General features: G+C 44.8%; 1 protein-coding gene across 2 annotated transcripts in view; it reads left to right on the top strand.

The window, feature by feature from the left end:
• The window catches only part of Lrrc1 (leucine rich repeat containing 1), a 119,856-nt gene extending 111,773 nt beyond the window's left edge, over positions 1-8,083 (top strand). For both annotated transcript variants that reach the window (XM_028859836.2, XM_037207795.1), the window contains 3 exons: positions 4,408-4,580; positions 5,460-5,596; positions 7,508-8,083. In XM_028859836.2, the coding sequence (XP_028715669.1) occupies positions 4,408-4,580; positions 5,460-5,596; positions 7,508-7,669 (472 nt within the window). In that variant the 3' untranslated portion in view covers positions 7,670-8,083. The remainder of the gene's footprint in view (positions 1-4,407; positions 4,581-5,459; positions 5,597-7,507) is intronic.
• The last annotated feature ends 5,469 nt before the right edge of the window (positions 8,084-13,552 follow it).

Below are 13,552 nucleotides of genomic sequence, written 5' to 3'. Positions count from 1 at the left end.
GAGGATGGGGGAGACTTTCGAGTCCACGGGACTTTCATTTGAGATATTTGCTTCCCCCACCCCCAGATGCTCTTGTCTAACCTTTTATACACTTCAGACGTATTTTGAAAACTGCTTGAAACTAGGAAGTTCTGCTTAGAAGTAACAAACACATGAAGTATTAAAATATAGCACTGGTCGACCATTGGCTAACCCTACCTTAGCCAGGAGGCACACTGAGTTCTTAAATACCTTTGGCAAAGTAGTTGCTGTAATATTCCTGAGGCACGAAAGGTCACTTGAGGCTGGGTTGGTCACAGTTTGTGTGGCCCTCCTCCTAGACCACCAGTGTGAAACAGTCAACACCACCTTTTTATTTCTTGGGGTGTGGCGCTTAAGAGAGCACAGAGACCGTGTGCCAGTGAGACCATGGCTTCTTGTTCTAATTCTGTTATCCAGTGGTATAGAGAAGGTACCGACTTAAGTTCTAAGGTGTGCTTACTCCTCTGGAAAGCTGGAGTGTATTGATATCATTTCCAGTCAGATGGTTTTTCTGAGGGAAGCAGAGGAGTGTGTGTGTGTCCGCAGTGAGTAGGCCACAGCGAGTCCCGAGAAGCCGCCTGGCTTGGCCCGCAGAAAGTGTGCAGGCTGTGTAGGGACAGGAACACCACAGGTAACACTTGTGTGTACAGATCCGTCCGGGACAGGCTCGTGTGTGGTGTCGACTTGGTCAGCGGCGCCCGCGTCGGAGCTGGCTGGCACTTGGGCTCTTCACAGGAAAGCCAGTGTTTCAGACGACTCGTTAATGTGAGTTGGAATACGATTACAGGTCTGCTGTTGGAGAGTCTAGTAATTTATTTCAGCTTTTATCACCCACTTGTCATCCTTGGAAGCTGTTATTTGTTGGTGATATTTTTAGCCTCTCGTTCGCCTTTGCCAGGGCTCACTGGGCAGCCGGTGATGGCTCTGAGGTATTGGGGGAGCAGATTGTCTGTTTTGTGCCAGTTTTCAAGTCTTGATTTTTTTCCCCCTTTGTACATTGTGAACAAGAACAGCAGAGTTGCTGACTGTAACGTTCTTGAGCAACACTTGGAAATTTTTTTTTAACATTTTAGAGGCTGTTAGCTTAACTCTAATTTTAAAAAGAAACAGTAAAATTTCAGAACATTTCATTCCTATAATATAAAAGTGTTTGCATACATGATGCTCGTGCTGTGTGTCCGTGTGTCTGTGTATGTCATTGCTGCTGGGAGTCAAACCCAGGGCCTTGTACATGCTAAACAAGTGCCCTACCACTGATCTGTGTCCTCCGTCCTATAGTGGATATTCACATATGTATGTATGCATGTTCATACCTCTGTCACAGTGCCTGGCCAAAAACAATGTCTTTAACCTCCTTGAGTGTGAATGTGTATACAACAGATTTGTTATAGAGAGAGAAATGATTTTTTTGGGCAGCAAAGGAAGTGTCACTTGCTGCCTCATTTGAGGAACAAACACATCTAAATGAGGAGAGGGTGGAGAGGACAGCTGCTTTTTCTCAGATGCCACTGATGTCCTGGTATTGGTGTGAGCTCATCACTGCAGGGAAATGGGTGTGACCTTCATTAGTGAAAGATGGTCTTGGTGAGGTTCCTGCTGCGATAGATAGAGGCCACAGCCGAAAGCAACTTGGGGAAGGAAGTACTTATTTCATGTCATACTTGAGGTAACACTCTGTCACTGGGGGAAGCCGAGGCAGGAACTGAAGCAGAAGTCATGGAGGAGTGCTACTTATTCTCGATACCCATGGTGTGCTCAGTTTGTTTCTTATATATCTTGAGACCACCTGCCCAGGAGTGGCATCACCCACAGTGAGTTGGTCCCTTCCGTATCAATCATTAATCGAGAAAATGCCCTACAGACTTGCCTGTACGCAATTGGGATGGAGGTATTTTCTTAATTGAGGTCCTCTTCTGTGATAACTCTAGCTTGTGTCAGGTTGACTGAAAAAACAACAAAACAAAACAAAAAGGAAAACCATAAAGCAAATACAAAATAAAACCAACCAGGACAGTTGAACCCTTGTCAGCTTGACACACAAACACATCACTTCAACTGTAAACGTTCCTTCCTTGTTCATACCCATAATTCATATTAATATGGCACTATAAAATGTAAACAACTTTAAAAGCCCCCACAGTCTTTAAAAATTCAAACACTGTAGAAGTTTAGTTTCTTTAAAATATCCCAACTCTCTTAACTGTGGGCTTCTGTAAAATTAAAACAAACAAACAAACAAAACTAAACGATAAGCTACATACATTTTTTTACTCCAAGAGGGAAACACCAGGACACAGTCACATCAAATAAAAGTAAAACCCAAGGTCAGGAGTCTGCTCCGTGCCTGGTGTCTGGGACTCGTGGTCTTCTGGGCTCCAGAGGGAGGCTCCGTTTCTTCAGCTCTGTCACTTGCAGCAAACACTGTTTGTCTCACATGCTCAAGCCAATGTCACTCCACCGCTGTTACTGTCCCTGGTGGTTTGGTCCTGGCATCTCCAGCTTGCTGGAGTCTCCATAGGCTGCACCTTCAGTGATGGCCTCCTGGCCTCTCTTTGGGCTTCTGATTCTGCCGCACAGTACACACCTCGGCTTTTCTCCATGACCCCTTCAATCCTGGAGTCTCCACTGTAATGGAGGCTATACCTTCACCAGTGGCCTCTCCTGGCCTCTTAGAGTGCCAAGCTTCAGCTGCTCTCCATGACCCCCTTATGGCTTCAAAGCTAGTACCTCTGGTGAGACTCTCAGACTTTACCAAGTTTAACTGCCAGCGTGACATGCAGCCCTGGCCCCCTCTGCACCCTGGCTTTTATACACTGACCCTGGGAAAACATTCCCAGAAGTTTTTAACCCGGTGATGCTGGTCTCTTAATCAGTACCTGCTGGCTAGTTTTATGTGGACTCGACAAAAGCCAGAGTCGTTTGGGAAGAAGGAACTGCAACTGAGAAAGAGGTGTTCTGTGAGAACACCTCTAAGATGTTTTCCCGATGATTGATGTGGGAGGGCCCAGGTCACTGGACAGTGCCACCCCTGGGTCGGTGTCCCTGTCTGCATAAGAAAGCAGACTGAGCAAGCCAGTAAGCAGCACTCCTCCATGGCCTCTGCATCAGTTCCTGCCACCTGGTTCCTGCCTTGAGGTCCTACTCTGACTTCCCTGGATGATGAGCTGTGATGTGAAAGTGTAAGCAAAATAAGCCCCTTCCCCTCCAAGTTGTTCTTGGCTCTGGTATTTTATCACAGCAATGGAAACCCTAACTAGGACGACAGTTAGTTTCTTAGCGCCAGCCAACCAGTGTCCGTTGTTCCAGTAAAACAAAGGTTCCACGTCAATGGTCATTGGTTAGTCATGTCTGATTCTCCAACCCGAGCTGATTGGAACCACAGATTCTTAATTCAGAATACCACCAAAGGGTCCAAGTGGAGTCTATGCTTCCCCCTGGAACTTTCCAAGCCAGACCTCTGTTGTCTGCCCTGTTTTCAACATTGCTGTCTTCTAAGCTTCCACAGAACTCAATGTCATTCCCAGCCCAAAGTTGCGAACACTCCGACAGTCCTCCCCCAAACAACATGGTCGTGCCTGTCACAGCAGTGATCCATAATCCTGGCACCAATTTCTATGTTAGTTATATTCTTATTGCTGTGATAGACACCATGACCGAAAGCAAGTTGGGGAAGAAAGGGTTTATTACTTGAGCTTACACTCTCAGGTAACAGCCCATTACCCATGGTTACTTTTATGAAGGACGTTTTGATGGCCGCAATCTACCAAATCTTGGTGCAAGCATAAATATACACCTAACATTCAGGTGTCGCATTTCAGCTTTTAAAGTGTTCACATATTCAATAATCTGATGTGACTGTTAATTATCACCCGAGTCTGAGAACTGACAGCGACTGGGATCTGAAAGGTCAGAGTTTAAAGGAATAGCTGGGAGGGTCTCCCCAGAGACCGCAAGTGCAGCAGGTGCAGAATGAAGTTGAATTCTTTGCCTCTGTGACTCTCTCCTTCCTCCCACCCCTGGGGGACCCCCGGCAGCCTACCAGTGAGGCTGCAGCCCTGCGCGGTGGTGTGTATTAGTCCTTTGGTTTATGCTGTTTATTTCCTCTCCTTCAGTTCAAACTCAGTGCACGGCCTTCCGACGTGATTTATACTGCCTGGGCTGTTTAGCCCCGTGCTCTGGAGGTCCCACGGAGAGCAGTGGTAGCACTAAAGAGAAGCGGGCACCTCACTTGTGACTCTCTCTCCTGGCGGATCTGTTTATGAACACAATATCTTTTCATACTCTGGATCCAGTCGGAGGGCTCTGCGTTTTTATTTCCTTCCCATTTGAGTTAGCAGGAGTCAGCTCTCTGACATTCAGGTTGTAACATCTCTCGTTTTATGTCAGGTTGCGTCATCTGCCCTTATCTCTGACGACTCTGAAGTTAAAGGCCCTGTGGTTATCCGACAACCAGTCGCAGCCTCTACTCACGTTCCAGACGGACACAGACCGCACCACAGGGGAGAAGATCTTAACTTGTGTCTTACTTCCTCAGCTGCCTTCTGAACCGATCTCCCAAGGTGATTTTCTCTGAAGGACCGTGAGCTGGAGCTAATGTCTGCCCGGAGGGCCTCCTCTTCCCTAGTACGGTTGCGATTTTGTTCAGTTTGCTCCTACCAGAAGCAAGGCAGGGGCAAACTGAGCCCTAGGAAAAGATCGCTCGCCTCTGTTTATCATGACTGAAATTCCCAAAGCCACCCTTTGGTTTGGAATTACACAGTAAGGATAAAAGTATAATGCTCATCAGTGGGGTAGCTTATTAAAATCCAAACTGATATTGGAGGATTCCCAGGTAATACCGTTGGCACAGTATCTTTAAACCAGTGAATTATTTTGAGTCATTATATCTTTGTTTTATAAATTTTGTGATTTTAAAAAAAATATTCACACAAATATCAAAATGATGGTATGAATCCATTGCTGAGAGATATGGACTTGGTAGGAATACCGGAGTCCCTGGAGCTGGAACACTCTGAAATGACCTTGCTGGTCTCAGGAAAGTGTAGCAAAGTGCCATGAGAGAGAGCACCAGCCTCCCTTGACTGCCGCCATACCACGATTAAAAAAAAAAAAAAAAAAAGACAAAAAGAGCCAGAGCACCCTTTCATGCATTGGAACCTTCTATGATGAAACATTAAGCATCCCAATCTAGCAGCTACCGCAGAGGATCTCAGATGGAGTTCCATTATAAAGGACTAATTCTGCCCAGGCCTTTTTGCTTCTTGCTTTACGTGTTAACAAAAAGCAAAGGTTGGAGGCTGCAGCAGTGGTCTGCCCTCCTGATTTTTGGCGCTGTGGGCCTCCATGTGGATTCTGACCAGTGAGCCACTAAATTACAGGGCAGCTCTTCCCAGCCACACGGCCAGCATTCCACACTGATGTTGTCTTTGTCCCTGCAGAGAGCCTGCCTCGCTGTGGTGCCCTGGAAAGCCTGGTGAGTGACGTCTCTGAGGATGCCTGGAATGACCGTACCGTACACAGAGTCAGTGCAATCCGGTTTTTGGAAGACGAGAAGGATGAAGACGAAAATGAAACGGTATGTATGGTGGTGGACATTCAGCCACGATGGACTGTGGCGCCTTACGTGGATTTTCTTTGTGTTTGTATAGTACATTTTCTGTTTTGCCTTTCAACATCTAGCTTTGTTTGTTTGTTTTTTAAACAAAACTAATCCTTTTTTTTTTTTTTTTTTTGGTTTTTCGAGACAGGGTTTCTCTGTGTAGCTTTGCGCCTTTCCTGAACTCACTTGGTAGCCCAGGCTGGCCTCGAACTCACAGAGATCCACCTGGCTCTGCCTCCCGAGTGCTGGGATTAAAGGCGTGCACCACTACCGCCCGGCTACAAAACTAATTCTTGAAGCACCAATACAAAGTGAATTTTTGACATTGTTATGACTTGAATGGTTTTGGTGTTTTTATTTCTTTATGATAGTGTCCTCTTCTGTCCCCATATTCTCTCTCTCAAATTGGCAATTCTCCCCTTCCCTCCCCCGGTTTTTTTTTTTTTTTTTTTTTTTTTTGCTTGTGTGAATGAAATCTCTTCCTATCTCTAATACTGCTCATGGCTGGGCTGTGTTCACTCCATTCACACGTCATTATGTGACTCAGTACAAGACATGGCTCCTCTTGGCATACCAGGCCACCATGGCCCTTTGTAGAGTTTTGTGATCTTGGTTGAACTATCTTGACAAGTTTCCATTTAGAAGTCAGGAATATGTTTGAAGTCCCGCTCTTTGGTTCATATTTGAAAATGTCTCTCAGATGTACCGTGTTTCAACCCTGAACTTGATACGGAGTTACACTGGCTGGTTCTTTTTTTTTTTTAAAGATTTTCATTTTCAGTCATGTGCATGCATGTGTGTTGGAGTATGCATGCTACCCAAGGAGGCTGGAAGAGGCTGTTGATGCCTTGGTGCTGGCTGTAGATACATGGAGTTTTGATCCATCCAACAGGCGTGCTGGGAACTGAGCCTCGGGTCCTCTGGAAGAGCAGTTATGTGCCCTTAACCACTGGGCCATCTCTCCAGCCCCCACGCTAGCTTTGGAAACTCTCTGTGCTAGCTGGGTTTTCACAAGCAGTGCTGAGAGAGGGTGCTCCCCCCCCCCAAAGGCTGCTTTAAAATCATCTTTAGTGGTCTGGGTGTCACCAGATGGGGCTTTAGGCATCGGCCTTGGTAGGGAGAAAAATGGGAACCAGGGGTGATAAAGGAACTTCAAAGGCGGTATTTCTTTAATGCTCACCACGGACGTTTCAGAGTGTAATTATTTCAGTGGTTGCTTTACTACCTCGGTAATGCTCTTTGTGAAGCTAATGTCTTCTAAGATAGGTCTTTGGAAAGATGGAAACGCTGCTTTTTGAGATAATGAGCACGTCCTATATTAACTAATGGGAAAATGTACAAATTGCCGAGCCCTGTCCCTCAACTGTCAGAGCTGTGGTCTTTATTAGAAGAACATGCACTTTCCTCAGAACAGACACTGGCACACATCGGCCAGTCCAGATGAACTCCTCTTTTTTGCTTTCTCTTTTTCCACTCCCGAGCCCCGAGGGGGTGAAGGAAACCAGAGCCACACTTGTCTGAGTAATACAAGAACATTCTAGTAAATTTAATTTGGAATATTTATTTTTTCTTCTTTATTCTATAATTATATCTTAAATTTTGTTATTTTCCGTTAACATGTAGAAACTTATTTTATACTAGTATTTTAAAATGTATTCCTTTATTCTAAAAGTAATATGTTCTGTCATGACTGCGAAGTTACTTTAATGTCCCGTGAACTCGGGGTGAGCAGCTGATGCATGCCCGTAGCTGGGAAGAAAGCTGTTTTTCTCCTGGAAGTCGGATTTCTGAGGTTGTAAGCTGTGTGTTGGAATGCTAATGCCTCCGCCGTGCTGTGCGTGCTTTGAAACAGTAGTGGGCAAAACCAAACCCTCTGTTTGTTTGCAGAGAACACTTCAGAGGCGGGCCACGCCACACCCGGGGGAGTTGAAGAACATGAAGAAGACGGTGGAGAACTTACGGAACGACATGAACGCCGCCAAAGGACTGGATTCCAACAAAAACGAGGTCAACCACGCCGCCGCCGACCGAGTGACCACATCGGTGTAGCCCTCGCCCGTGTTCGGCCTGCTGTGTCTTCCCTGCTGTCAAAAGAGATGTTCCCGTGCGTGCGACCACCCAGGAGCCTCCTGCAGCCCGTGTTCACCACCCCGCCGCGCCAGGAAGCCGCTCTCGCACAAAGTGCCTTACGCATCCCTCAGTCACTCCGCGTGCCAGTAGCCTCCCCACCTGATTGTGTCTCAATTTCAGTTGTTCATAACAAGTAGAATACACTACTGTCAACATCCGACCTTCGTTTTTGTCTTATGTTGGGGTTAGAGAGAGCAGGAAGGGGAATTACGGCCCTCTCCCCTCTGTGGAGTGCTGGACATTTTGAACCTAAGTTCTTATGGACCTACTGATGAGAGGAAGCTTTATGTATGGGAAAAAAAAAAAGATACTTTTTTAAACCTTTTTTGGCAGCTCTGATGGTGTAAATTTTAAAATTTTGTATAGGTATTTCGTAAACAAAAATTATGTATTTCTTTGTTATTTTATCTTGAAGACGGTACATATTTTGGTATTTGTGCAGAAAAACAAATTAGGCCTAAAGTATTCGTTTTTACCTGTACCATCCACTCCGTGCCTTACTGTATCATCCTGTCCTGTCACACCAGTTTTAAACAGTGGCATCCTTGAGCAGCAAATGGGAATGTGAGTGTGGTCATTTTAAAGCAGTGTTGCCTTTTAAGCAGTAATGTACCAGATGGATCTGCTTGTTAACCAAAAAGATGAATTTTATCAGTGATTTGTAAGTTTCATCTGGTGATTTCTTCAAAAAGATGAGCCAAAGGATTAGACTGCTGATCTGTCATTTCATACGCTCTCCCTCGTCCTAAGTTCCTGTAAGTGCAGCATCGGACTGTGCCTACTCTAAAGGCGTGTGCCGTTTGTATAATGATGTACAGCAGAAAAGCACAGAAAACAAAACAAAACAAAACAAAAACTGGTTCAGAAATTCAGTGGATCAATAACTTATGTATTGCAGAAGAATGACTCTTAATGAAGAAAGCTTTAAAAGTTTTATATCTAGATAAGAGACCACAATAAAACAAAATAACCTATACCCTAATAGAAATGTTGCTATCTTTATACAAGTGCACTTTGATTTATAGATAGTTTTAATCAAAGCATAACAAAACACTGCTTCAAGATTTCCTTTTAAATCTGCTAATTTAAGGAGTATGTTTTTAATGTGTTTTTGTTGTTTTCTTTTTATATATGCTGTGATAAAAGAGAAATTCAAAGTGCCAGGCACTGTGTGGTGTCTGAGAAAATCATGGGATTTTTTTTTTTTCCGGGGTCGGGTGGGATGGGGATTCCCTATGAAATAAACTCATCATGGACATTGGCCATACAGCTTTTTAAAAATGTTTACTTTGTGTGTTTAAAATGGTAGCAGATAATTGAGTTTTTGGACAGAGTATTTCTGTCTGTTGAGTGTCTAGGTTTTAGCCAGTTTTGAGTAAGTTCTGGTGAGACTTCATTCATGAGTCATTTTTCCACACAGGGCAGAGCCAAGAACTGCCTTCAGTGTGGATTCATCATTGTGAGTTGTAGCATCTGGGCAGTTGGACACCTTGGAAGTCTGTTTTCCACCGAGCAAATGCAATTCCTTCTCTTCTGTGCATTTGTCTTGGGTTACTTACCTGAACACATTGTTGGTATGTCCATGTATAGATGCATTTTTAAAACCCTGGAAGTGAGAGTACATGCCATTGAATGGTTTTCAGTTTTGCCTGAAATGCTAGGGACCCATTTTCTTTTCTCCATTTTAATAGATTGACATACTCTGATTTTAAACCTATAAAACTCATAGTTGTAATTCAAGGACTGATTCTGTGGGAGTCTGTCAGAGTCCAGCTCTGACCTATCATAGGGTTCTTGGGTGGAGGAGAGAGGAATGAGGAAGTATTAGGTAGAAAGATAGAAAGAGACAATAAGACAGAGACACAGGATAGCTTCAGGAGGGCCCTGGGTCAATACCCAGTCGCCCTGAAGTTTATTCCAAAGGGCTTTTTATAATACACCAAGGGGAGAGGCAAAAGACCTCCCTCTAGCAAGATCAAAGCACAAAGTACTGACAAGTGTAGACCCTTCCAAACACCTGGTAACCACACCCCTGGCCAAATCATCCCTTTATGCAGCCCTGCTGGGTAAAGCAAGCCCAGATTCTCTGATCCTGAGTAAGGTCTCTGTAGATAGCCTCTGTGGGCTCCCACATAATTCTATGTAGATAAACAGATTTTTATTTTAAGAGAGTCTTGACTCTGAAAAACAAGCCAAACTTTCCCAGTGTATTTTGTTTGTGGTTTTCATATAAAGGCCACCATTTGCCATGCAGTTTTATCTTGGCTTTAGTGAATGGGTGGAGGTAGATGCACACAGAGATGGGGGAGGACAGATAGTTACTGTAGGAAATGCATTGTACCTAATTATTTACCTCCTTCGGCCTGTTTCCTTTATGCCCTGTCCACCCAGCTGGTTTGTTCTGGTTTGAGTTTGGGGCTTGAGAGGTTTTGTTTCGTCTTGACCTTTTATGCTGGCTGGTTCTGTGGTACTCTAAAACTCCAGGGTGATGGATCCAAACTTAGGCTCTACGGTGAAATCAGCACCAACTCAACATCCCCAGCCGGAGGATACCCAGACTTTCTAGGAAGGGAAAGGATGTGAAAGCTTCCTGTCCAGTAGTCAAGTTCCTGACCTTGTGTTGGGAGGGGAAGGGAAGTGGGGTGGGGGTGGGGGGGGGGGGGGGGGTGGATAGCACAAATCATCACTCTGATCCCTGACCCTCCCTTCCTTTAGGAAAGGGTGGAATTCAGTCTTGCACTGACTTATGTTTCTGGTGGGAGTTATGGTAAAAGTAGAAAAAGATAATGTTTATAAGAGCATATTCACCTGCTTTCCTTTTCCACAATCTTTTATTTCCTTTTTTATCAAGTGAGTTGTATGGATAAAGTAATAAAACAACCAAACCCACAACCTGGAGGGAATGCAGCCAAAGAGATTGTCACTGGTGATGAAAGTGGTAACCAGCAAGAAACTGCAAAATGATTACCAACATGTTGGTTTTCTTCTGGAAACTTTAAAGGACTGTGGATAAGCAGCCAACTCTTAAGAGTTTGCTAACTGGTTATCTGTGAGAGCAGAAACACTAGGCTGTTTGCACGGCGGCCCATCTGCCATCATCTGGGAGATTGCCATGCCCATGAAGACATAATTAATGGATGCGGGAAGGCCAGGAAAAAGAAAATGTCTGTGTCAGGAAGTGACTCTGAAAAAAGCCAGTCCTGTCCCTGGGAAACCGCCCTCCTTGTGCCATGGGTGCCCCGACAGGTGTGTGCTGAGGGCCTTTGTGCTGGAGCTGCTGGTAAACACAGGTGACATCCTCGGAGAGTTGGAATCTCACTTCACCAGTTCCTGCTGACTGACTTCACCCAACTTCCCAAAGAGTCGGTTAAAACAGTGTTTTACAATAGCCCTCAGCTTTTGATTGTGGGAAATCGAAGACACTCAAAAGTGGAGTTATATAACGGGCCTTGGACATGCCTGTCAGTCACTGTCACCAAGTATCAGTACAAGATGAAGAGGCTTGCTTTTTTTTTTTTTTTTTTAAAGGGACTGGAGTTATGTTTTAATATATATGCAGGAAAAAGATAACCACATGTGTGCTCAAAAGAAAGGAAGGACCTAAGTGTACTCTTTGAAATATCATTTTGGAGTTAATTTTTAAGTCAGGATGCCAATGAAATCATGGGTTTGAATCCCAGCCATACCACGTGGATTTGATGAAGCGATTTAGCCTCTAGTAGCTTAGAAGGGGACTAAATGGAATATATGGAACACAAGCTCTCAGGAAATTGATGGTTGCTGTTATTACAGGCCCTGCTGCTATGACAGTGATGTCATTAGGAGCTCTGAAATCCGTACCAACCAGCAGTATGTGAGCAGGCGGGCAGCACTCTTGGGAGCATGCACTACTGGTAACTTGGCCTAAAATCTCTTCTCTTGTTTTAGATATAGGCCCCCACATTGTATGAGGGGAACTCAACAAAAATTCGCTGGCTTCAAAACTGTCAGTCCTGCCTCGGCTCCCCGATGCCAGGGTTGCAGACTTGCACCACCCTGACTAATTCTGATAAGTGCATTTGAATTGGTTTAGTTAATGGTTGGGTTCCCGTCGGTCTCTGTCAAACTTCCTCTTTTTGCCTAGACTTAAGAACTCCTCTTAAAGCTGGGCAGTGGTGGCACATGTCTTTAAACCCAGCACTCTGAAGCAGAGGCAGGCAGATCTGAAAATTCGCAGAGCGAGTTCCAGGACAGCCAAGGCTACACAAAGAAAACCCTGTCTAGGAAGTTTCTGCCAAGAAACCGTTAAATACCCAATCAAGGAGAAAACTCTTTCCGACAAAATATTTTCCATTTTGCCATGACCTCACTTTTATAGTTTAAGTCAAATGGGATTCATTTTATTCCTTATCTCAACCTTAACCCCAGCTTTTTATGATTTCCTCCCTTTTGACATGTGATGTTCTGTCTCTTCTCTCAAAGGAGCTCCTAGGCTAGGAATGGATCAGGAGGGAAAGTAGCTTTGTGACGCTCATCAAAGAAAAACCCCTGGAAACGATGATGCACGTGTTAGTGCAGCCTGAGCAGGGAGGGTGGAGTCGCCGCTCCGCCTTGCTGCTGGGTGTTTAAAAAGCCCAGACAGCTGGCTGGAAAGGGAGACTAACAAGAAGAACCTGATGGGGAGCCTGCTAAGCGGCAGGCTGCAGGAAGGACTTTTGTTCTTGCCCATTGGCCAGAAGGACCATAATTTTAAACCATGAGAGCAGGCTGGCAGTCACTATGACAGGCAAGAATCTGCTGGGGTTGATTTTTTTTTCCTTCCATTTCTTTTGAAACATCAACATTCAACATCTAAAATGATGGGCTGCTCTTGGTTAGGTAGGAGATAGATGGCTGCTGCCGCCTCCAGGTGCCTTCCCACCAAGCTAACTGAACACGCTGTGCTTTCCAGAATGACCCTGTGAAGCAGATCCCAGTTCCACTTTGCCAAGCCATGAATTAAGATTCAAACGATTTCATAAATGAGCCCAAGATCAAGCTGTAAATCAGGGTCGAATCTAAATTTGCTTCTCTGCTGACTCGCATCTGCAATGGCGGTTTATTTTCCTTTACTTCCCTCTCCCAGCCACAGCCGTGAACCTGCAATTACATTTAGAGTTGTATTTATAGTGAGGAGGCTTCTGTCTTCGTGTGCTCAGGTAATGCAGGCCTAAATTACGAACAAACACAGGCATGGAACTGCATGAGATTTATGCAGAGCTGGGTCTTCATTTTATCTCGTCTTGGTTGTTCCTGCCTACCTCTCCCTCTCTGCACACCCTGGTGTCCTATTTAAGTGCTGCAGAAATCCCCATGGGATCGATATTCAGCCATCTCCAGTGGTGTGAATCATGAGGCACTTGGGAGATAACTCACTTGGTTAGTGCATGACCAGAACAAATTGATGTTTCCACGTTAGCTGGAGTCAGCTTAGGAACCCGCTCGCTCTCGGAATTAGCGTGTTCCACATATTGGCAGGCGGCTCTAGAGTGGGCCCATCATTTAGGAGTGGATATTTTTTTTTAATCATCACTACTTTTAATAGCCCTCCCTTGGAGTGAAGTCAGGTACTAGGAGATCTGCACAATGCATCTTGACCTTCCCGTAGTTAGAGGATGAGAAATGTGATGGAGAGTTTCTTATTTAAAGTCTACCTTCGAAAAGCCTTGCTGTGAAAGATGTACAAACTGTATTGCTCTTGTGTAGAGACTTTTAGAGAAGCAGAAACAAAATAGCTTGTGGGACCACCCTGTCTGCCACTGTCTTTGAAACCTGATCTGCTTG

Source organism: Peromyscus leucopus, chromosome 7 (genome assembly GCF_004664715.2).
Source record: "Peromyscus leucopus breed LL Stock chromosome 7, UCI_PerLeu_2.1, whole genome shotgun sequence".
In the NCBI taxonomy this organism is placed as follows: Eukaryota; Metazoa; Chordata; class Mammalia; order Rodentia; family Cricetidae; genus Peromyscus; species Peromyscus leucopus.
Note: the sequence above shows the minus strand (reverse complement) of the source record. Positions and strands in the feature narration are given on the sequence as shown.